The 24173-nt window shown below is 48.7% G+C and overlaps 1 protein-coding gene and 1 long non-coding RNA gene across 4 annotated transcripts in view; one reads left to right on the forward strand and one right to left on the reverse strand.

Annotated features, from left to right (window-relative positions):
- The window catches only part of TMEM132C (transmembrane protein 132C), a 182922-nt gene extending 163424 nt beyond the window's left edge, over positions 1 to 19498 (forward strand). For all 3 annotated transcript variants that reach the window (XM_077787270.2, XM_085593385.1, XM_085593386.1), the window contains 4 exons: positions 7731 to 7936; positions 8347 to 8620; positions 9588 to 9779; positions 16404 to 19498. In XM_077787270.2, coding sequence (XP_077643396.1) covers positions 7731 to 7936; positions 8347 to 8620; positions 9588 to 9779; positions 16404 to 17603 — 1872 coding nt within the window. In that variant the 3' untranslated portion in view covers positions 17604 to 19498. The remainder of the gene's footprint in view (positions 1 to 7730; positions 7937 to 8346; positions 8621 to 9587; positions 9780 to 16403) is intronic.
- LOC146766027 (uncharacterized) lies at positions 2060 to 7940 on the reverse strand. Its single transcript, XR_014958692.1, has 3 exons — positions 4639 to 7940; positions 4341 to 4446; positions 2060 to 3928 (listed from the first exon to the last, which is right to left on the reverse strand). It is a non-coding gene; the product is annotated as an uncharacterized LOC146766027 (long non-coding RNA).
- Positions 19499 to 24173: the final 4675 nt, after the last annotated feature.

Consider the following 24173-nt stretch of genomic DNA (forward strand, 5'->3'; position numbering starts at 1 on the left):
TGGATTTTGCTGCTTTTGCTGATGTTTTGTGCTCTTTGAGCAGCAAGTGCAGCTCCCCCTGACCACAGCCAAAACCAGCCCGAAAGCCCTGGCAGCAGGAGCTGCATCTCTCTGTGAGCCCAGAGCCAGCAGCCTGTGCTCTGCTGGCTCCTCGTCCCCCTCCGATGCTCTGGGAACATCTGTGTCAAACTGAACAGCTTTAAAACCAGGGCAGAAAGCCCCAGCATGGAAATGCCATTGCTTTGCTGCTCTGCAGCCCCGTGGCTTTGAAGGTTTTTCTTCTGGCAAAGCTGGTGTTGTATTCTGAACAGGATAACAAGTGGAAAGTCCTCCTCCTTGCCCTCCTCCATACTTCCCCTAGTCCTGTGATTTATGGGATCAATATACAGCAGCAGAGCAGCAGAACTTGGGAGGAGCTTTATAAAAATGAAGCTTTGCCACACACTTCTGCCAGATGTCAGCAGAGTAAGGAGGGCAGCAGTGGTTGGAGCTCTCACAGGAGATGTTCTGTCAGGCATGGTCAGCCCCACTCCCCCAGCAGCCAGCCTGTGGAAATTGGAACTCAAAATGGGCATGGACCGAGATACATTCAGCAATCAAAGTTGTAAACACCTTGCCATCCCACAATGGGCAAAAATTTCAAGGGCAGCTGAAGAAACTTCCAAACTACATCCGTGCAGGCTTCCCTGCCTGTCACCTCGTGCCTTCACCCAGCTGCCTGCCTGCACTGGGGTGGAGAACCAGCACAGCCCCAAATCACAGCAGCAGCACCTCGAGTTGCACAGAAAGTGCTTCAAAATCACCTCCAAAGCTTTGAGATCAGGACTGGGAAAGGAAATGGGAGAAACAGCTCCAGTCTTGAGGTGATGAGACTATGATGAGTTTGCTCCAGACCTGTCTGAGTAACAGTCAGCAGAGAGGATGGCTTGATTGTACTTTGCTTTCTGCCCCTGGTTGTAATTTACTCACTGTGCATCTGTGTATTGGAGATACACACTGAGTTAAGGAATGACAAACACTGTGATGGAAATGCACAACACTGCCTGAGCTGTGAGATGGAATTAGAAGTGATTCCACCCTGGGATCTGCCTTGCCAAAAAAGATATCTGGGGCCATGCTGCATATATGGGCTGCCATCCCCAGTGAGCAGGAGCCAAGCTCTCTGTTTGTCCCCATTTCCAGAAATTGCTTGTTTGGAGAGTGCACAAAGCAAGGCAGATTTTGGGTTCTGTGATAATGTGAGCTGCAGCAGAGCTCCCGTGGCTCAGCACAGCCACAGTTCAGCTTCAGGAGCTGGTCATTTGGGAGCAAATAGATGCCCTCCAGCCTCAGCTGGCATTTTGTACCCCTTTTACTCTCTCAGTTCTGTCGTAGTGAATGATATTCAGTTAGTTAAATGTAGTGCTGCTGCTCTGCAAGGCTGCCTCTGAAATCTCTGTAATGAGATTAGGTAATGTACAGCCTTCTCCCTAAGAAAAGCTCTCTTGCTCTGGGGGGGTTTCTGCTTAGTTTTGCTAATCTGGCTGCTGACACTGAAAATGAAAACCCTGCTCAGCAGAGAGAGCCCAAATTGCATCCAAAGCATGGCCCTGGTTTTGCCCAGCTCTCCTCTGCAGTGCTGGGGCTCCATCCCTGTGCTGTTGGTGTGGATGCTGGGAGCCTTGCCTGGGGACTGGCCAAGGATCCCCCTGGGGATGTGGCAGCTGCTGAGCAGCACAGAGCCCCGAGCAGCCAGCCCTGTGTGCCACTGAGAGCTGTGAGTTCTGGGGGTGCAGCTGGGACCAGCTCATGCAGGTGATGCTGCCCTGCTCCTGTGCCCAGCGTGGGAATTCTTCCCCAGCTAGCTCACAAACCAGATCCATTCTTTTGGGGGGCACAAAAGGGGGTGAAAAGGACTCTGGGGTGGTTATGGCACCAATGTGAGCAAAGCAAGGCTGTGCAGAGCTCAGGTGAGAGCTGCCCAGGGCTCTGTTTGCCTCTGGGGGTTATTCTTGCATTAATGTGAGCAAAGCAAGGCTGTGCAGAGCTCAGGTGAGAGCTGCCCAGGGCTCTGTTTGCCTCTGGGGGTTATTCTTGCATTAATGTGAGCAAAGCAAGGCTGTGCAGAGCTCAGGTGAGAGCTGCCCAGGGCTCTGCTTGCCTCTGTGCTGGCAGGCAGCTCCTGGCTGCATCCCTGGGAGCCAGGGCTGGCCATGGCAAGCCCAGCCAGTGCAGCAGTCAGCAGCTCCTGGAATGCAGCTTTCCATTCTGAAGGCTGCTCTGACATTGCCACGAAGCTGTAAATAGCATGGAGGAGCTCGGGTCTGAGGCTCTGACTTTTATCAGACTTAAACAGTTTAATTTGAAAAAATGAGTATGATGGGCCTTGAGACAGCTTCAGTTTTCCACTAGGTTACTGATTATTCAGGATTATGCAGACAGGCATTGAAATCCTTCTTAGGAAGCCTAATGTTCATGTAGCAGAGGATTTCCTTTGTGTGTAAGGCCGTGGTGTTTAATTGGAATCAAGGCTGGAGAGCCACACGGAGTCTCTCTTTCAAAACCTGTAGAATTAATTGAGGATAATTCCCTTTCTACAGAGCACGCTGTTAAAAAGAAATCTTGAGAGAAATTCTATAGCAAGGACAGGAATATCCAAAAAGCTTGTGGGATGATTTTCACTGTCTACTATTTCCTGTAAATGACTGAAATGATATTTCCTGTGTTGGTCTGTGGTGAATAAGTGATCCTGGTGCTCTGTGTTCCTTAATGCAATGAATGGCTGCTCCCAGAGCTTGACCTCCATGAGCTCCAAGTGCCTTCCTGCTGTGGCAGAGGGATGACACCGAGCTGAACAGGGAGTCTCATCTATGAGAAGTGCTGAACACCACTATTCTTTGCTGATTATCCTGTAATTTTTTTTTTTTTTCCCACTGAAATTGAGATTCCTTTAAGAGGCACTGGAAAAAGCTCTCTGCTCATAGAAGTGCTGTCATAAATATTTAAACATTTATGTAACCTTTGAATATCTTAGCAACATTTACATGAGTATAACAGAAATGGGTACATGGGTTTACAGACAAAAATGCAAGATTCTGAACCTGATGAATGCAAGGAGGACATCCCCTGGTACCACGTCTCCCCATTTCTGCTCAGTCCTAAAGCCATTCTGACCTCTGCCTAGAAAATGGACTGATGCCTCTCAGTTTTTCAGTCTCCATAAACCTGACAGGATTGCTGCATTAAAATCTTCTCTTTTTGTCCTTCTGAAGTGTCCTTCAGAGACTGGGCTGGTGTCTGCAGAGGTGCAAACCACTGGGAGAACAAACAAGCTTGGACCAGCCTCACAGAGGCAACCACTCATTTATTTTTGGGTTTTACAGCTGTCATTCTTTCCACTCCTGTGTACAGCAGGCACGAAGCAGGACAGACAGTGCTTTGAGTTCCCCATCTTTTGAAAGGCAGCCTTAGCTTGTATTTGACATGAAATTTGTCTTTCTAAAACCGCCTGACTCCACCAGCAATTGAAGGAAGATTTCTCAGGAATCTGGAGTGGAATTTAAGCTGGCAAACCCAATACTCTGCAGAGGTGCCAGCAGCCCCTCCCTGGCTGTGCTGTCCTTGTCACATCCTTTGTGTGACCTCCAGCAGCTCCTGCTCCCTTCCTGCAGTCCTGCAGTACAGAGGTCACGGTGGGATCAAAAGTTTAATCTGAGATGAGGAGGTGTTGGGAGACCCAGAGGCTCTGCACTGGGCTGGTAACAGCTCCAGGAATATCCTTTAAATTCACTGCAGCCCACCTGCAGATTGCCAGGGGCAGTTCCCTCCCCAGATCCCTGAGTGCCACAGGTGGCCATCAGGACTGCCTCTCCCTTGATTTCCAGGAAGCAGTTTTCTCTGTCAGCTCAATAAAATGTGATTTGTTGCAGAGAGAATCTATCCAAGTCATCTGGAAAGGCAATGGCCTTTGTTACAAGAGGGCACAAAAATATAATGCCAGGAAGAAGACAAAGAAGAAGTCTCTAGGGAACTGTGCTTAGCCCTGTCTTTGCTGTCTGCTTCTTTATTTTACTTTTAATCTGGAGAAAGAAGTTAGGAGAATAGAAAAAAGGGGAAAGTAGCTGAATGCAGCTTAATAATGAAAGAAACTGCTGAAATAGCATCAGAGAGCTCTTTAAAATGCAAAACTTCTTGCTGATCTGCTAAGCAGGAAAGAAAAAACCCAATCACTTAAAGGTGGTGGCTGAGCAGGCTTTCCCTTCATCATTGCTCTCTTCTTCTGATGCCAGAGATAAAAAGCACTTTCAGAGGGAGGATGTTTTCATAGTAAAAGCATAAATACTACAGGAGATGAGAGACACAGTCTCCAGCTTCTGTTAGAGACTTTCTTGACCTGGAGTGGGCAGGAGCCACAGCTGAGATTGTCCCTGCACTGCTCCCTGGCCTTCCAGAAACGTTGACAAAAGCCTGGAGGAAAACAGAAAAGTACTTCTATCTGTCAAAAACTCTTCAACAAATATACCTTTTCAATTAAAAAAAAATATTTTGAGTTCTAATGTGACCCATTTTCTTAAAAATCTGTTTTCTATCCTTCCTCCTTGGTTCCATGTGACATTGGTCACCCCTACCAGCCCTGTGTTTCTGTCCTGTCTTACCCACAGGAGAACAGATCAAAGCAGGGTAGCCAAGCTGCACTGAAGAGCTCCAGAACCAAGCTGGGATGCTATTTCCACCTTAGTTAGCCTCAGCTGGGGGCTGGTGAGGCACCACACAACCTGTTCCCTTTTTTTGTGAGGGCCATGTGCCCAGCAAATCAGACCCACCTGGGGCTTGCTGGAGCTGTAAATTGGAGCAGTCCATCTGCATCTGTCCTCTGAGGCTGAGAAACCTTGTTTATTGATTTTTTAAGTGTCACTGTGTGAGGGAAGGGTGAGGAAGGGAAATGCCCCTGCTCTCATTTTGGTTCTGCTGTGGCTGAGCTCATCTGAGGAGCAGATTTGGTGAGGCTGTACCTGCACGCTGTGTGGGACAGTGTCAGGAACCCACAGAGAGCACAACCACCCGTGATCAGGTGCAGACACTTCCCCCTGTGTAGCATGGGCTGGGAAGTGCTGCCTTTCTCTGTCAAGAGTGATGGATGATCTTCCAGGATGGATGCCTCAAAGGGTTAAAATGCACACAGAATTACAGGAATGCAGTACAGCCTGAGATTTGTTCCTCTCCTCTGTGCTACCTCTTCATCAGGAGCACAGAGCAGAGGAGAAGCAGTGCAGGGACGTCAGCAATGCTTGTTCTTGGGGAAGAGGATCATGTCTCTCACCATGCAGCTCCTAAAGACCTGCCAGTGTTGCTGATGCATGTCCAGTAATAAATACCAACCTGGAGCACTTGGAGAGGCTTTGTGCTGGCTGCTCAGCACCTCTCAGGAGCTTACGGACTTGTTCAGCCATTTGTTTGTGCCACAGCCACGAAGGCTTGGAGCAGCTTTCCAAATACAGATGGAGGCTGGATCCCAGCCCAAAGCCATTCTGGATTTGCAGTTTTGCTACTGTCGTTATTCTTTTTCTTTCCCCAGCAGTTAGATTTGTTCAGTTACTGACAACATTGAGTTTAGACAATATAAAATCATACATCTGGAGCAGACCTGACCAGTCTGAAGCCGAGTATGTTGTCAGAAACCTTTTATCAGCACGTGCTAGCCGTTTGTACAATGCATAAATGTGAGAAGATTAAATAAGCAACTTGCAGAGCTAAACCAGAAACTTCACTTTGTCTCTGGGTTGCTCTCCATAGAAATGAGTGGGCTGGAACCAGCTTCAGGACAGCAATGGCTGTTGCTCCAAGCAGAGTTCAGCTAGATTTTGCTGACAAGCCTCCCAGGCACTTCTGCTCAAAGGAAGGTAAGGCTGAAGAACCAAGAGCTTTATGTGAAGCTGCTTTGTGGAATGTTCCAGACCTTGGATGGACACCAGCAGCCCAGATACAGGGGCTGAGTGTCCAGGGCTCAGGGCTGGGGCTCCTGCCATGCAGCCCTTGCTGGCCTGAGCTGGAGCTCTTTAATGAGAAGCATTTCAGGGCTCCTCTCCCAGGGTGAGGCTGATGCAGAGACACCACAGAAAGAACAAGCAGCCCACCTGAGGGGTGTGTTCTGAATAACTGCTGGCATTATATAAGATATCAAACACAGTGTTGGGTTCCTCGTCACCTGTGCTGCACGGTGCTTTCAGGTGAGATCAGACAGCCATTCTGAAACAGCCTGCTGTGAACAAAACCTGCTTCTGTATTGCCATTCCAGTTAATAGATGGGAAAATAGGCCATGGCATTCATAGTGCTAAAATGAAGGTGTTTCTGCCCCCTTCAGGCTTCCAAGCCGGCCTCAGGAGGGCTGAGGGAGAAGCCTGAAGAGAGGGATGGGTCAGGTATTGTAGCACATGGTAGGGCTTCAGTCAGCACAGCTGTTAGAGCATTGGGATGCTATACCAATAACCCCCTGAGGCAGCCAGGAAGAGAAATGTTTGTATTGTGTTCTCAGAAGCTTCTTCTTGCAATCTCACCATCAAATATTTTACCAGAATATGAGTCTAAAGCTGAGAGAGGATACAAAGGGGCTGTGTGGGACTGGGAGCAGCTCAGCCCCTGCATCTGTGCCCACAGAGCACATCCATCTGCTGCCTTAGTCTGGGGGCACCAGCACTGCCAGCTGATGATCCTCATCTGAACAAAACAGTGCTGGGAACGGGTAACAGGGAGCAGATGATAATATAAATACACCTTCAGGTGGGGAGATGCAGTTCCACCATTACCAGTGCTCGTTAGGGGTGATGAAATAGAATTCTGACAGGATGGGAGCAAGAGCAGGAGTTGGGATCTGCTGGGCTTGCTCTTAATTTCTGCAGACATACCAACTCATTTAGTAATGTAACAGCTCCCACTGCTCACCACTTAATGTATGATTAATGTGCCACAGGATTTCCCCAGACATTTATGACACCTTTAGGAATAGAAATGACAATGACTTTATCACATGGAGTCACTTCATACTATCTGCATCTCTCTTAATGATTTATATATCCAGGAGTGATTTTATCACTAGTACTCAGTAACATAATAAATGAGAAAACTCAATGGTCTGTAAATTACAACACTGATTAAAGAAGTGATTACTGATATAACTCTTACACAGCTATGATAATGCTTGCTTATATTTCAGGACAGCATTTACATATTAATGATAAATCTACTGTAGTGTTTAGAAATACTTTACAGCTTTAATCAAAATGTAAACATTTACAAACAGATAATGTTTATTGCAGAGGAAATGAGTCGACTTCTGTTACTCTTCAGTGGGTGAAATCTACTGCAGAGCCAGTCTCGAAAGCAGCATCACTCTTGGTGGAGGTCATCAGGGCGGAGCTGTGACTAGCTGCTTGCCCCATGGAGAGCAGTTTGGGTTTGCTGGGTTCCTCTTGAGCAAGCTTTTGCTCACTGAGAGTTCCCCAGCTCTGCCATCACATCGGTTTGGAGCTGGCTGCAGAAAATCAGGGGCAGGCTTCACAAACAGTGTCCAGTCCTTGGCACCTCCAGCACAGCCCAGCCTCCGAGCCAGGGCAGGGCTCTGTGCTCAGCTGCTCCCACCGTGCCAGCCCTTCATAAATGGGCATCCACCAGGGGAGCCTTTTCTCTTGGTTTTGGGGCTACACTTGGGGTTGGTTTTGCCACAGCCATCACCCTTTCTCCTTCCCCCTCCCAGGTTTCTGACAGGTGTGACTACGTTTTTGTCAACGGCAAGGAGATGAAGGGCAAGGTGAACGCCCTGGTGAACTTCACCTACCAGTACCTGAGCGCCCCGCTGCAGATGACGGTGTGGGTGCCCCGCCTGCCCCTGCAGATCGACATTTCCGACACTGAGCTCAGCCAGATCAAGGGCTGGCGCGTCCCCGTGGTCTCCAGCAAAAGGTGGGCTTGAGGCACAGCCCTTCCCGGGTGATTTGTGACAGGAATGCTCCCGAAATGCAGCGCCTTCCCCTGAGGAGCAGCACTGCTGGAACCCCCAGCCGTGCACTGGGATCTGCAGATACACAAAGCTGTAAAAGCTGTGGGGTTGTGCTTCTGTGCACGTGTCTGTCTTGGGCAACAAAATGCAGTGTGGGACTCTGGCAAGGCCCGCTGGCAGAGGTGTTGTCTGGAGATGGCAGCACAGGTGAAAAGGTGGCACAGCCCAGTCCTCCATCACGTGAGGTGGACCAGAAATCCAGTAATCAGTAGTCCAGAAACCCAGAAGGGAGGGCTCTGTTGAAGGGGCACTCCAGTGTTAATTTTCACGGATGTTCTGAGAACATTTCTCTGTGTGTTCTCCCTGCCTCCAGGCCCACCAGGGACAGCGATGACGAGGAGGAGGAGGAGCGCAGGGGCAGGGGCTGCAGCCTGCAGTACCAGCACGCCACGGTCAGGGTGCTGACGCAGTTCGTGGCCGAGGACTCGGGCCCCTGGGGACAGCTGAGCTTCCTGCTGGGCTCGGACTGGCACTTCGACATCACCGAGCTGGTCAGGGACTTCATGAAGCTGGAGGATCCCCACATTGCCAGGCTGCAGGAGGGCAGGATCCTGGTCGGCCGGGAAGTGGGAATGACCACCATGCAGGTACAGCTCTGGGAGGGGTCTGGGCACGGGCTGGGGGGCCCCACGCTGCCGTGCCCACGGATTGTACCTCTGGGGGGGTTACACAGGTGAGCCCTTACCAAAGCCAGTGTGTCGCTGTCAAGGCACGACAAGAGACTCTGACTCAGAAGTTGTTGAGAGTAAAACTCTGGTTTATTCAAAATACATCACTCTTTTATACAGAGCTTTGTGAGGACCAACTCCATTGCTCCTGAAGTGAAACCAACACACAGCATTGGTGCAAAGTGCTTGACGCACAGTGATAGAATTAACTATAAACAATGTGAACAACAAGAGAGATAAAGAATTATTTACATTCTTTTCCAACTCTTTCTGAGGCTTCTGCCTGGCTAGAAACTCTCCGTTTCTCTCTTTGACTGAATCTGAGATCCACACCAGTGCATAAAGGGTAGCTAGAGCTGTCTGTGTGGATATGAGGAAGGTGGAGAAGACAGCATGTGCATGAGCTGGCTAGCTGTAGTTCCCCAAAGAGAGCAGCATGGCCCTTCGTTTCAGCAAAGGGGAGGATATTCTGCTGTCTTGATGTTCCATCAGAAACAGAAAATGCTGGAGGAACAAGAATTTCCAAGCCATGAAATGAAGGACAAATCCTAGGCTGGTAACCTCCCTTTAAAGTAGCTGGGAGGTTTAATGAGCTCGTCCACATGGGAAGACAGAGTAACAGGAGAAGAGAATTTTAAATCCACTCTCGTGGTGAAATAATGCAAATAACACAACTGGGACAGGACAGCTCCCAGTCTTGGATGCTTCTCAGCCATAACCTCTCCACTCAGGATTTCTGACCCTGCTAATGAAATCAGACTCCCTTTCCTGTGCTTTTCCTTTCTGTGCATAAAGCTTTGGAGACAAGAAGGGATGATGACCTTAAGAAAGGTTCTATCAATTGATCAGCCTTTTCCTAAACTGATTCTTCTGTGTTTTTCCAAAGGTTTTGTCTCCTCTGTCTGACTCCATCCTGGCAGAGAAGACGGTGACTGTGCTGGATGACAAAGTGACCATCACAGACCTGGGAGTGCAGCTGGTGTCTGGGCTTTCTCTCTTCCTGCAGCCCAGTGCAGCCACCAGCAGGGCCATTGTGGCCACAGCCGTTGCCCAGGAGCTGCTTCATACTCCTAAGCAGGTGATGTGCACTCTGAATTTCCTGGCTTTGCCTTCTGGCATGGGGCAGGACTTTATCAGTGTGAAATACAGATGGTAATTCATGCCAGTTTAGAATTGAGACTTTAGGTGTAGTCTGTGTTAATTGCTTTTCCCTACAGATACTCTAGAATTGCCTTGTCTGTTCTTCCTTTCCAACGGGGGTTTCAATCTGCAGTAAAAGTTCTAACTACCCTGAAGTTTGTGCTGTTTACAGGTTTAATACTCTTTCTTTAGCTAATGAGCCTGTGTTGTTTCCATTGCACAGGCAGTCTTTGGACAGTGATCCTGGTTTGCTGTATGAGCACAGCCTTCTTTTCTGTTCTGGAGAGCACAGAGCTGTCACCATTTAATATCTTCAAGAGCTGTAAAATAGAGGCAGAAGATGGCCACATCCATTTCTTTTCCCTCCTGGAGCCATGACACACTGCCAGGCTCATCTCTCCTTTTATTTTTCATGTGAATTTTGGGGGTTTCATCATCCACTTCATGTGCTGATCTTAATTTAAGCCAGCAAATTCTCATCTCTCTAAGGGGGTTATTTCAAACAGCTTGTTTCAGGTCACAACCTCTGTGGAAAAGAAGATTGGAGAGCACCACCAGATCAAGGCAAGCAGTCACTCTGGCCCAGAATAAACCCAAGGGTCACTGGAGTGTGCTTCCTTGGTCAGTTGACTTGAGGATTGGGACTGGGAACCATGTAATTAAATCTGTCCACAGCTACTCCTCTTGCAGAAAGCATTTTTCTTCTCACATAGATAGGGAGAGATCTCAAGTCAAGTTTTATGGCCCATTTTCATGATTATTGCTACCTAATTTTCTGGGACATAAAAATAATCTAGTTTGTTTTATAACTTAGTGACAGGAAAATGTCCAAGCTAGAAGGACACGGTGCCCATCTGTTCCATTTGTTGCATCCTGTAAACATAAGAATCTTATGTAATTAACCCATTTATACCCTTCTTCAGGGCTTAGAAACCACATCTGGCATACTGTCTTCAGACAAAGACTGTGGAAACAAAAACTGCAGCACTCCTCGCCCAGTCCTGCCCTGTGGGACAGAGCAGCATCAGTCCTGCAGCAGCACTGGGAGAATTGTGGATTTGATTGCAGATAAAAGAGCCTGTGAATCTGGAGAGGCTGCCCAGTCCCTCTGTCAGCTTCTCAGATTTATGGATGATCTGTCCTGAGTATGCAAAGGCATTTATCAGCATCAGGTTGTGGCAGATTGTGCCAGGGGTGCCCATCGTGACACCTCCTGTTGTTTATGCTCTGGCAATATGATGTGACATGGCACTGCAAGTGGCAAGTTAGGAAGGAATACAAAAGAGGGAAAACGTGTAAACGTGGTTTGGGTTGAAATTATTTTTCCCAGCATGTGAGTTCTGAGATGATTTTAGTGGAGTGTTTGGTTTAAGCTGCTCTTCCTCTGCAGGACAATTTCAGGTTGCTGAGAGTGGCACAATTCTGACACACAGGTCAGGCCCTGGTTCTGAGCAGTGCATCTCCATCACCAAACCTCAGCCAGGAACAGATTTCACACTGGGGGATAAATGGAAGGAAATGGCGTAGGAGGGACCTGTAGAGTCACAGACATTATTCCTTTCATTTGTAGTTTGAATGAAGGATATAACATTTAAGTCACTCTCCCTTAGGAAAACTAATGCAAATTTGAGAATGTTTGTGGCTAAATTTTGCAAGAAGTGACTCATGATTTAGAGTGCATCAGCTGAGATCCTGACTGAGCTGGCGTTTTGAGGCAAATGCTGAGTGTTTTCTGAAAATCAAGCCCTTTTGAAAGAGGGTTTTTTCCAAGGAGACAGCCCAGGACTGAGCCTGTACTTGAACATTGTGAGGGCTTCATTATTTAAGTGTGCCTTTTCCTTTGAAGCAAGTTTATAAAAGGCCCAAATAACTCATGCAAACCTTACTGATGCAACTGAAAAACAAAATGCAGAATTTTTGGTGTGGTTTTCCTTCAGTGACCAAAACAACTGGATTGCCTTAATTTTAATGAGCACACCTTGTCTGCATACACAGCACACAGTAGCCAAAACAAAGTGCTGAAAAGTTGGCAGTTTCTCCATAAATACAAAGCACTCTAAAGAAGATAAGCCAATATTTTATCACCTTGGATGCCTTAAGTTAGATACCTTTATCTGTAGCTGGGCAACTAATTACTTGCTGTGCCAAGGTGACCTTGAGGGATGCTGAGCCCATATATTATTTTTTAATCAATAGGGAGCTCATTGGCACTGGAAAGTGGATCAGTGATTTAAGTGCCTAAAAATAGACACAGGTTGACCAACTTTTAGATATCAAAGATGAAGTGTCTTGTGAAAATTTGGAAACTCTATCTGTGAGTAATCTATTTTTGGTGGCCATCTGCTCAGGTAGGAAAGCTGTTCCATTTGGCTTGCTGACGGTTGTTAAATCAACACTGTCATCTTAAAGGCTTCTCCAAAATGTAAACAGAAGAAAACCTGCAGTGCTTAAATGTTTTCTGATCTAAGTGAGCTTCAAGGACTCTCAAAGCTCAGCTGGCTGTGCAGGGGAACTCACAGTCATACCCAGCCTTTTTGTCACTGTAGAGTATTGCATGGGGGCTAATGAACTGAAATGGGTCAGTGAAGAAAGAAGAAAAAAGCCTTTAATGTACAGCTCTGTGCATTAATGCATCTCTCAGTGCTCCTGGGGAGCTGCAGACACTTTCTCAGGGGAAAGGAGCAATGTTGGTGCTTTCTCAAAGCCAGGTTCTGGAGTTGCCCAGCTGCTCCAGCCCTGCTCTCCCTCTCTGGGAGGGGAGGGTGCCCAGCACCCTTGGTCATTGCCCTGGGGTCACTCCCTGGGCTGCCTTGTGCATGGAGGAACCTTGGAGGAACCCGTCAGGTTCAGCTCCTGGCCTTCCTGCAAGTGCTGAGAATTCACTGGCACCTCTCAGTTAACAACAGATACCAGCAGTATTTTTATGGTGTGGATTTATTACCCATCCTGGCAGTCTAAGTTACACCCAAATTGTATTTATGCCTTCTCTAAGCTGACAGAGCCATGGAGGGGCTCGCAGGAATGACAAAGGAATTCAGCAGCATGGGAAAGGGAGAAGGGATGCATTGTTGGATAAGAATCTCAATTCTTCCCTTGCAAAGACAAGCAAATTCCCACTGGAAAGGAATGTCACATTAGCAGAGTGGACAAAAAGGAGAGAGAGAAATACACAGTGGGGGAATGCATGGTTTGAGTTAAGATCTGAGTCTTGGCTGCCTTTCATTTCCACATCATAATGATCAAGCCAAATTTTTACTACACAAGCCACAGGCTTAAAAATAAATGCACATGTAATACTTTGATATTTCACGTGATAAAATTGCTAGGGAAATCCATGCCAGCATTCAAGTCCCCAGACAGAACAATGAGAGCTGGTCTAGGAGAAGCTGCTGAGAACAGTATTCCTTTGCCTTTATTTGAGGGAGAGGTGTATTTGTTTTCTGCAGAGCCAGCCATTTCTTTCCTCTGATGTCCTGCCTCACTCCAGGACCCTTGCAGCTGACCCCAGCAATTGAGGGCTTATTCACAAATACTTTCATTTGTTCTATAGTGAATGAAGACCATTAAAAGGCCATTTTATTCTGAGCATGGAATAAAATCAAATATCCTGATCTGTGTTTCTAAGCAGCAAAATTCTCTAAAATGCAACCAGTTTATCCAAGAAGATTTATCAAGTGGTATCTTTGGGCTGATAAGTCACGCTGTAATTCAAGGCCAGGAAAGGTGGTGGAACTGCCAAGAGAACAGCAAAGGCACAAAGGAAAGTTTAGACAAAATATGTTTTGGTAAAGTTTTTGATGTGCTTAAGGAAAGCCTGATGCTAATCAGGAGAGGTGCTGGGAAGCAGTTCTACATCTCTGGGCTGGATTTTGCTGTCATTAGCACGACCTAATGAGCATTCTCTGACTCATTTCACATCCAGTCAGGCTGCAGATCCTCGGCTCTGCGGGAGCACTGGCACTGCTGTGTCCCTGGAGTGCAGCACCTCCGGGTGTATGTCAGGGCAAGAGGCAGGAGAAGTGGGGGACAGAAAGGCTGGAAAGCAAGATAATCCCTCCAACTCTTTGTTTATGCTTGATAATTAAAGAGCACAAGCATTTGTCACCTCAGTGGTGAGGGCATGAGGCGAGGGGCAGCAGCTTGGCAGGTGGGAAGGCTCCAATCCATCTTCATCTTCGGAGAGTAACTGGAGGGCCTTGTCAGAGATTTGGAGGGGATTTATTGATGTGGTACACAGGATTTGCAGAAACGGCTCCTTGAAGGACATGGCACTAAATCATTTCCTTTTTCTCTCTTCTTTTCTTTTTTAGCTTTTCAGAATTTATAATCATTTGGGAAATTCACTTCCTTGCCCTGCCTTTGGCTTTCCTTTAATGATGGGAATGAGAAGAAATGATCTCTTGCCAGATAGGATATTTGGGCTGATACAATGCATTTTGGCAGGATTTTAAACTCTCTCCCTCTTTCTCTCATTTGTTTTCTTTCCCTTTTAATTAATGTTGTCCATAGTATGGGCATGACAATGTTGTTTTGTCTAAAAAATTTGTTCCTCCTATGAAGAAATGTTCTCTTGGAAATAAAAAATGTCAATGCTGGTAGAAAATAATGGCTAAGCCAGTGCACACCTCTGTTACCTACAGTAAATCACATGTGCGCCTGCAAATTTCAGCTGACTGCCATCTCATTTTTCTTTGTCTCTGCTTCATAAAACCAGAAATGCAGAATTGTAGAGCAGTGGCATAAAGAATAAAAGTTGTTTTGAAGTTGGAGGCAACTTTGGCCAAACACACAGAGGATTTAGTGACGTGGATCCTGTGGCAGAGGTGTTGGAGCTGTGCAGGTTCCCAGGTGCCTGCCATCATTTCCAAAATCCTGCACGATTTTCTCCCCCTGCTCTCCAAAGGAGGGCATCACTGGCAGGCAGTGCTGGAAGTGTTTTCCCTGGAATAGGCTGGTGAAAAGTCACTGTGTCTTCCCCAGTGGCACATGAGGCTGACCTTTGTTTTAGGGAGAAGGAAGACAACAGGATGCTGAATTGCCTGAGGAGGTGAATCTTTTTCTCTCTGCATGTATCCATTAAAAAAAACCCTTTGCTTTCCTATCACCGGGGTTGCTCCACTGTAGATTTCTTTGGTAGAAACTCGAGCTGTGCCCTGCAGTTTTGTGTTTGTTCAGTCATTTCAGGGTTTTTTCTCTAATGAAAGATCAGATGTTTTAATTTCCTTATGCAGTGCACCCTTCCCAGTTTCTGAGTTACCCTGGCTCTGTTTCAGCTCTTTGAAGTAAATTTGAATCACCAAGAACTTTGCCTTCTTTCCTGTTGTGCCACAACTTATTTTTCTTCTTTCAGTCCCTCAAGTACTTGCTGATAGTGCTTTGGAAATCAAATATTCAGTATGGCCCAACCTTCTGCCCAGCTAAATGCCCCTTGCTGTTTTCATTGAAAAGCTTTAAATTCAACTGGAAGGGCAGCAATTCTCTTTGTTTCTAACCATAGCATCACAAATTGCAGCCAATTGGAAACCGTATTAAGTTGTAAATTTGTATTATGACTGGACATGAACAGGGTGGCAATGTTTTTCCCCAGTGCTGGTTTTTCAGCCCAGTTGTTTGGAGGTACCCAAGTGTGAAGTTATTAGAGCCATTTGTGGTTGAAGTGTGGGAAGGAAAGAACTTCCCTTTTGTGGGAAGTTGAACTCTGGCAATCTGCCTGGCCGTCTGCTGGCTATGCAGGCAAGACATAAAACAAATTAAAAATTAAAGAAATGTCCTGCAAACAAAGCTATTGAGATGTGGAGAAGTAAATATCTGTGTCATCTGGATGGGATTTCACATGGCAAAGAGCTGACCTCTGGCTTTGTGTTTGCTTCTAATGATGACTTCTGACAGTGCTACCTGCAGAGCACAAAGACAGACCAATTAAATCCAGGCCATTTGTATTTTTATTGTAGAGATCATGCCAGAATCCCCATCCTCCTCTTCTTGACACAGAAATTTGGTGGATTTTTTTATTATCTCAAGGATAAAGTATGTTTTACTCAAAACAAACCTTTGTCCAGCAAAATGGCAATTGTTCTGTGAGTCTTTTCCTTTCAGATGTATCTTCTGCTCCAGCCATTTCCAAGATACTGTGGTATCTCCTTCCTCCTGCTAAGATACTTATGCCTTAATTTGACAGCTCCTCATGACACCTGTGCATGTGGAACATGAGGGATATAAGTGTTCTGTCAAGTGCCTCTAGTAATTTTTGTGATTTGCCTCTTTTGGCTTTTGTATGAGAGGAATGACTTTCCTTACAGAGCTTGTAAAATTGGAGCTTGCTAATGGGTACTTTGGTAATAAAGACATCTCATATCAATTATTTTTGTGCAAAACATTTTCAGGGAGAGTAGCAGTGGAACCTTGAGTGACAAATGTGACCATTTTCTGCCCCATCAGTCGAAGCTAGCTTTGAATGCAGAGTGGCTGTGTCCTGTTTCCTCCAGCTGAGGGGTGGATGAGCTGCAGCGGGTTGGGCTGACCCACGAGGGCCCCGTCTTTAACCATCTCGCTGTGCTTTCAGGAAGCCGTGGTCAGCACCTGGATCCAGTTCAGTGACAGCTCCGTTACCCCGCTGGACATCTACGACCCCAAGGACTTTTCGCTGTCGGCCGTGTCGCTGGACGAAGCCGTGGTGTCCGTGCACCAGAGCCCTGCCCTGAGGTGGCCGGTGGTGGCCGCGGAGGGCGAGGGCCAGGGAGCGCTGGTCAAGGTGGACATGATGATCTCGGAGGCCTGCCAGAAGTCCAAGAGGAAGAGCGTGCTGGCCGTGGGGAGCGGCAGCATCAGGGTGAAGTTCGGGCAGAACGACGCGGACGCGGAGGCGGGCGGCGACTACGACGCGGGCGAGATCGAGAACCGCGCCAGCGACCGGCGCCACAAGGGCCCGGAGCCGGAGCGCCACGGGCAGGACGGGCGCTACCACGGCGGCTCCTCGGCAGAGAGGGACGAGGGGCTCCTCAGGAAGGCCGGCACCACGGCCAAGTCCATCCTCAAGAATAAAGTCATCAAAAACAACCGCCTGGACGGCGGCAAGCTCTCGGACGACAGCCAGCTGCAGAACATCCCCATCGACTTCACCAACTTCCCCGCCCAGGTGGACCTGCCCAAGGGAGGTGCTGGCATGGAGGACAGCGACCTGGTGCAGACACCCCGGGGCCTCAGCGACCTGGAGATCGGCATGTACGCCCTGCTGGGCGTCTTCTGCCTGGCCATCCTCGTCTTCCTCATCAACTGCGCAACATTTGCGCTCAAGTACCGCCACAAGCAGGTCCTGGTGGAAGGACAGACCACCGTGACCCACTCCCACGACTGGGTGTGGCTGGGCAACGAGGCAGAACTGCTGGAGAACGCGGCAGACGCGTCGCCTCAGCAGGACGAGCACACCACCATCATCGACCGGGGCTCGGCCGGCGAGGAGAGCAGCCAGCTGCTGAACGGCAGCGCCCAGAAGAACACTCAGAGCCAGGTGCACAGGGCTGCAGACCCGGGGGGGAGGCTGGCCAAGGAGCACAAGGTGGAGCCCTTGCACTCGCCCACGTCCAAGAGGAAGCGGGTGAAGTTCACCACGTTCACCACCATCCCGCCCGACGACGGCTGCCCCACCGTCAACTCCATCCTCAGCAGCCACGACGATGACATTAAGTGGGTGTGCCAGGACATGGAGCTGGGGGACTCCAAAGAGACACGGAACTACGTGGGGAAGTTCAAGGACAAAGCGTAGCTCCCTGCTGGGGTTCTTTTTTTGGGTTTAACCACACCTTGATGCCTTCAGTTCTACAGTATATATTGGGACGGGCGAGGGGGAGGGGAAGGGATCGCCAGGAGAAGTGATGAGGCAGTTTTATAATCAGGGAAAGGAATTTGCCAAACTGTCCGTGGTTTGTTTTTGTTTTTCACTTCGTTTTGTTGGGGGTTTGTTGTTTGTTTTGTTTTGTTTGTTTTTTTTCCCAGTGGTTATTCTGCTATTCATGGATTTAGGAAGTGGAACACAAATAGCAGAAAGGAACAAGGAAATGGTATGACCAATATGATGAACTGGGCGAGATGAGGTTGTGAAAATTCATTTTATGGGTCATACAAATAATAAATGATAGTAATATTTCACAGTACCAAAAATATCTTTAAAATGAAATGAGAGAATATAAGAGCATGAAAAGAGTAAGCAAGAGGTAAACAATAACTTGTTCTGGTTCCAATAAAACATCACAGTAATGGACATATGACCCACAAGGACACTTTTTACATTGGTACTCAAGCCATTTCTTTTCATTCCTTCATTTAAAATGAAGATGTGTCTTTGGCATTATGTGTGAAGGAGGAAGAAATTACCTGGTATTTTCATTTTTACTTTTCCATTTGTCTTGTAAATTGAAACAGAATCATTTTCCCATTTGTAGTTTTCTTTTAAGTATCTTGAAAACAGGAAAATATAAAATTCAGTAAGTTCACAGTGGGACAAGAACATTCTAAGTTAGCTGTAAAGAGTCTCCTGTCATTTAAAGAATTCAGGGGATAAGTATTGACTAATAATTTCCATGTGATGTCTCTTCTGAAAGCCTGAGCCTCCATTTCACCCTAGCTAGAAAGATGTTTTGTTTGGAAGAATTTTCATTTTCCTTTCAGGTTGGGGTTGTTTGTTTAGTTGCTCATTTTAAATTTCCACAACCAAAGCTCCTGTGTTTCACCAAGGGAAGAAGGTGCTGTTTTCTGTTAGCTTTTACAAGTACCACGCAGTGGGATGCCCCACTGGTGCATTGTAAATGTTCCTGGAACTGAGACCATCACAGGCCAAATATGCACAGCCTGCAGTTGAGTTGTTTGAGGGTTTTTTTATTTGCCAGGTTCATGAATCCATAATTTTGTGCTGTAATTTTCTGTTTATTCTGCTGTCACCAGCTCTCATCAAGCCCTGAAAGCAAGAAGAGGAATGGACAGAAAGACCCTGGTTGCCCCAGACGTTTATTCCCTTGTACTGGGAGAGCTGGGCACGCTGTTGGGAGGGAGGGAAATATTGCTGAAGCAAGAACAAGAAATATCTGGAGCTGTTTTACAGATTTTTATTTTTTTTTTTTTTTGCCATTGGACCAGCTAAGACTGAAAAGTTTAGACTAGACTGCAAATCTGATGTTTTGAACAAACAAATACCAAGGCAGTAATAAATCGGAAGCAGATACAAACCAGAGATTTAATTAATTGGTGGTGTGAACTGGCAGAACTGTGTTGGCTCAGTGCCAGTTCATGTTCACAGAGGACACAGAGCAAAATCTGTTCAGTGAGGAAGCCACTGTCCTCCCAAAGCCCTCCTCACAAAAAGGAGCTGCTAGATCCAGCCTTTGGAAAGCAGTGGTACATCCTGACTGTTAGCCAGAAGCACTTGCATCATCCTGTCCTTGCCACGGATTTCGTTGTTTCGGGTTTTTTAATTACTAAACTCCATAGTTTGTTGTTTTTTGGTTTTTTTTTTTTAACTTGGACGAAGTCAATCCTGCCACCCAATAACATAGATGGATGTTTTAACAAGATATGCCTAGTATGCATTGTAGACTGAAAGAATGTAATATTTATTTATACATGTTATATGAATTGTAATTAAAATGCTTTACACGGCTTGACAAATTAACCTTCCTGTCCTCAGGGGGGTGCTCCTCTGTCATTTCTGTGGAGGGCTGCATCCCCTGCCCTGGAACACGATTTCAGCCACTTCTGGAGGGAGAACAGGGATGTGTGGAGGCTTTTCCCTGCTCTGACCCTTCCTTGGAGCAGCGCTTCCCTCCCCGTGATGCTGATGGATGGCAGGAGCAGCTCGGCCAGGCACAGGTCAGGGCAGTGCCACAATCCTTCTTCTTCATCCCCTGCCTCCACCAGCACCTCCAGGACTCTGCTCCTGGCGTGGCCAACCCCTGCAATTCATTAATTAATTATTTCATTCCGTGGCTCTTCCTGGGAAAACGCAGGCGCCCCTGAGGTGGAGAAGGCATTTACAGCGTGGAGCTGCAACAGAGAACAGCAGAGGAGGGAGAAGCAGAGCATTGGAGCAGAAATAAGGTGTGGTAGCACAGAAGGGACCAGTTCCAAGGGTGTTTTTGAGGAGGGGTGGCACCTCCAGCAGCCCAGTGCTGGACAGGAGCAAGGTGGCCAAACCCTGGGTCTGTGCACAGGAGCACAGGCTGGATGTGAAAAGACAACAGAGGGAAGTAAAAAAGAAAAAGGGAAAAAAACCAAGCCCTGCCTTCACATTTAATTTCTCTGAAGCTACAGAACATGGGGCTTCAGAGGCCAATACTGAGACTTCAGTTTGTCTTGCACTGACCAAAATTTCTGTCACAGCCCTGTTCCGAGCGAGCCACCCTAAAGGATCATCTCGGCAGGGAGGAAACCAGTGGGCTGTGAAATATCATTTATTTGAGGAATTCACGTCGGGTCAGATGGCAGGACTTACATCTCTGGGGCTCTGCAGTGCCAGGGGCACTGGGATGGGGCACGGGGAGCTGCTGGAGCATCCCTGCTCCCAGCACAGCTCCCTTGGCAGAAAGGGAACCTGCCCGTGCCAGGGCTGTGTGCTGCAAAGATAACATGCTGCCAGGTACATCTCCCCGTCAAGGAGCCAGGGGAGAAATTCATTAATAATCCTTTGCACTTAGAGGAGAGCCTTTCATCTGAGCTCAGTGGCCTGCAGTTGTAAAGGTGCAGGTGTGAGCAGCTGAGTGTCCCGGTGCTGGCTGGGCTGCCTGCTGCAGGCACGGTGAGTGAAAACACCTGGGCAGGGGCCGGGTGGGGGCAGGAGAAGGGCAGGAGTGGTGGAGGCTGTGATGGGGTGATAAGAGGCAGCTGTGGGAGAGGAGAGAGCAGGTGAAGGGCAGGGAAGCTCCTCTGCTGCTGAGGCCGCTGGGACAGAACGGACTTCAGGGGAAAAAGTGAGTTCTGCTCTTATTCCTTTTTATTACTGAGTTCTGTTTGGAGGGCATGGGAAGTTTTATGGTTTAAGTGTCCTAAGTGTGGAAAACAGCAGGAGAAACTGTGTTTATCCTGCCTGCCTTTGGCAAGGGAATGAGCTGCAGCCAGCCTGGTGCACACCCACCCATGGGAGCCCCTGGCAGTGCAGCATCCCCAGGGAGCAGATCCTGCTCCATCCCAGATCCTGCTGCACCCCAAATCCTGCTCCATCCCAGATCCTGCTCCATCCCAGATCCTGCTTGTCTGGCTGAGCTGCTGGGCAGTCCATATTCCCTCCCCAGCACACTCACTTGCCCTCAGCTCCAGAAATACTTTGATACTGATAAAATTTGAGAGGTGATCTGAAAAAGGCTCTGGCTTTTGGGGAGCAGGAGGCAGTGAATTTGGGGTGCTACACCCCATGTGCTGGGGTGGAAACAGGACAGGGACCCCCAGTGCTTCCTTCCAGAGCTGCTCCTCCTTCCCTTGCCAAGCTCCCAGGCACGGCAGCAGGAGCATTGCTGTGTTCTGAAGTGCTCCTAGGCCAGATTTCAGTGCTCAAAAATGAGCTGTCAGCAGAGATGCAGCAGCAGACAAAGATAATGATGGAAATTGCCAAATAACTCTCCCTCTTGATTACTTATTTTGGACCAACTCAGACCCATTCTTTTTATGCTTATGTTGAGAATTAAAGCTCTTTGTGTGAAGCAGCAGTGTCAAGGACAGCCTCGAGCATCTCGGGGAGTGTCTGATGTTCAGCTGAGCCGTGTCAAGTTGCAAAGACCCCCTGTGCTAATTGCAGACCCCCCTGTGCTAATTGCACACACCCTGAACCAGTCCTCTGCCTGTCCCCTGGCTGCTGCAGGGACTGCTTGGGCACATTTCTGGAGCTGTGTTCAGAGGTGGTTGGTTACTGCTTTACCCCTCGTTTTCCCCTGGATCTGGGGGTTTTGGGCAGCTGCTCTGTGGCCATTGAGGGGGTGGGTGCAGCAGACTCTGGAGCAGCTCCCAGCCCCTCTGAGCCTGAGCTGCCAGGGACAGTTCACTGGCCTCAGCTCACATGCTGCGAGCAGCAGCTGAATTCCTGGAGCGGAGCCTTGCAGGAGGTTTTGGGGAGTTCTGCCACAGCCTCTCAGTGGAGGGGGCTTGGCTGAGGATTTTCAGAGCTGCTGTGTCAGACCCTGCTCACTCGCTGCATGTTTCCTTCACTGTGGGCATTTGACGCTTCCTGAGGTTGCAGATGGAACTTTGCTAACTAAAAGCCACTGGTAGAAGTTCATGCTTTGCATTTGTGGGGAGGTGGGAAGAGACGTGGACAGGTTTTGTTGCAGAAGTGAAGAATGAGGGAGCAGCTGTGTGAAGGGGAGGGTTGCTGGTTTGCTTTGTGCAGTGTTTGTGCCATTTCCGTGGCTGCTGCGGTCTCTCCTGGTTTGGAGTGGTGATTGTCCTGTGTTGGGGGTGAGATCTGCCCAGCGCCCCTGAGGAGCTCTGAGCTGGGCAGCACTGCTGGTAAGGGCTGTTCATGCAGTGTTTTCTCATGCTGGGGAAGGCTTTGGTTCCCAAACTGATTGCACAGCTTGTGCTGCTGCTGGCTGGCTGCACTGCCACTGGAGAGCCCCAGGGGGACAGACGGGCACCCAAAATCCCGAGGATTGTCACACCAGTGTCAGCTAGCAGCAACTGCTACAGGAGCAGAATTATCCAGGGACTCCTCTTGATGACAGTGCACATCTAATAAATCTGAGCTGAGCCCACCATAATGATGGACTCCATTAATTTAATATGATATTGCTGCAGGGCCTTTCCATGCATTGTCTGAAAAGATTAATATTTTCTAACGGAAGCACTTTGGCAAATCAAGGCACCATTTCCCATCCTTCCACTCCAGCCCTGTGTTTGGGCTCTGCCATTTGCTTTTTCCATGGTGCCTCTGGGTTCGTCATTCCACATCCATCAGCACGGCAGGAGCTGCCCATGCTCTGCACAGGTGCTCCAGGAATGTCTCCTCTGCTCTGGAGGGCACTGTCTCACTGCTTTGCAGCCTGCCAGCACAAAAATAAAATGTGAGATCACGCTGGGGGACGAGGCCTCTAGGTCCCCCTGACTTTTGTCCTATTTTAGTTCAATAATTTTAATATCCTGGTTTAAATTGCCTTTAATTTTGGACTGATGAACCAGGTTATGCTTTGATAAAATAACCAGTCCTATGTTCTTCCAGGTTTTATTAAAAAATAGCAGCCAATAAATATGAAACGGAGCAGGAACATTACTGAAGTTACCCAGTGCAGCTCCACTGAGCTACCGGAGGGGAATGCTGCATCCATCAGGGGCTGCTGTTAAACTGAACCCATAAATCAGCAGATCCAAATTGACCATTCACCAAATTAGACCAGCAGGCAATCGAATTCACTGATGGGGTGATGCTAAGAATTGCTCTGGGTTGCTTTCCCTGGAAAACCACAGGGAGAAGCCAAGAGCAGGACTTTGGCCAGGACAGCTCAGCTGGGGAGGTTAATCAAACTCGGGACAGCAGCTCTGTGCGGACAGAGGCAGAAATTTGGTTTGCAGGTGTGTTTTCCGTGGAATTACCAGCAGCTGCAGCAATTGCCTGGCCTGCGTGGGGCTTGTTCAGCCCCAGCCCTGCCCTGGGCACGCTGAGCGAGCTGCAGGCTTCCACACAGATTTAAATATACAAACCACCCAGTTTCCCCAGCTGCTGGGGGGTGAGGGAGCGCGTTCCCAGGCTGGGTCCTGTGTCCAGGGTCCTGTGTCCAGGGTCCTGTGTCCAGGGTCCTGTGTCCTGTGTCCAGGGTCCTGTCGGAGGGGCAGAGCCCATCTGGGCTGGCCCTGGGGAAGAGCCCTTGGGGAGCTCAGGGAGGGGTGAGGCTGCTGCCAGCCGTGTCTGTGGGAGGCAGATCCTGCCTGCGGATCCCTCCGTGGCACAGGCAGTGGGAAAGGAGCTCCGCATCCCAAAGCCCGCTCGGGCACGGGGAGCGCCGCTCCTCCGCGGATGCTCCGAGAGCGGCGCACGGAGGGGAGCCCAGCCGGGACCCTTGGTGGCAGCTCCTGCTGAGGTGATGGGCACCACAACCTGCGTGTGCAGGGAAGTGTTCGCACACCTCGTCACCGGCCCCGGCTCAGCGCGGAGGGCAAGGTCGGGATGCGGGGCAGGTCCTGGCAGCTGCAGCGGCAACGATCCCGCTCTCCGGGCACGATCCCGATCCCGCTCTCCGGGCACGGGCACGATCCCGATCCCCCCCCTCAGGTGTGTGTGTGTGTGTCCCCCCCCTCAGGTGTGTGTGTGTGTCCCCCCCTCAGGTGTGTGTGTGTCCCCCCCCCAGGTGTGTCCGTCCCCTCA

Source organism: Lonchura striata, chromosome 15 (assembly GCF_050655825.1).
Source record: "Lonchura striata isolate lonStrDom1 chromosome 15, ASM5065582v1, whole genome shotgun sequence".
Taxonomy (NCBI): Eukaryota; Metazoa; Chordata; class Aves; order Passeriformes; family Estrildidae; genus Lonchura; species Lonchura striata.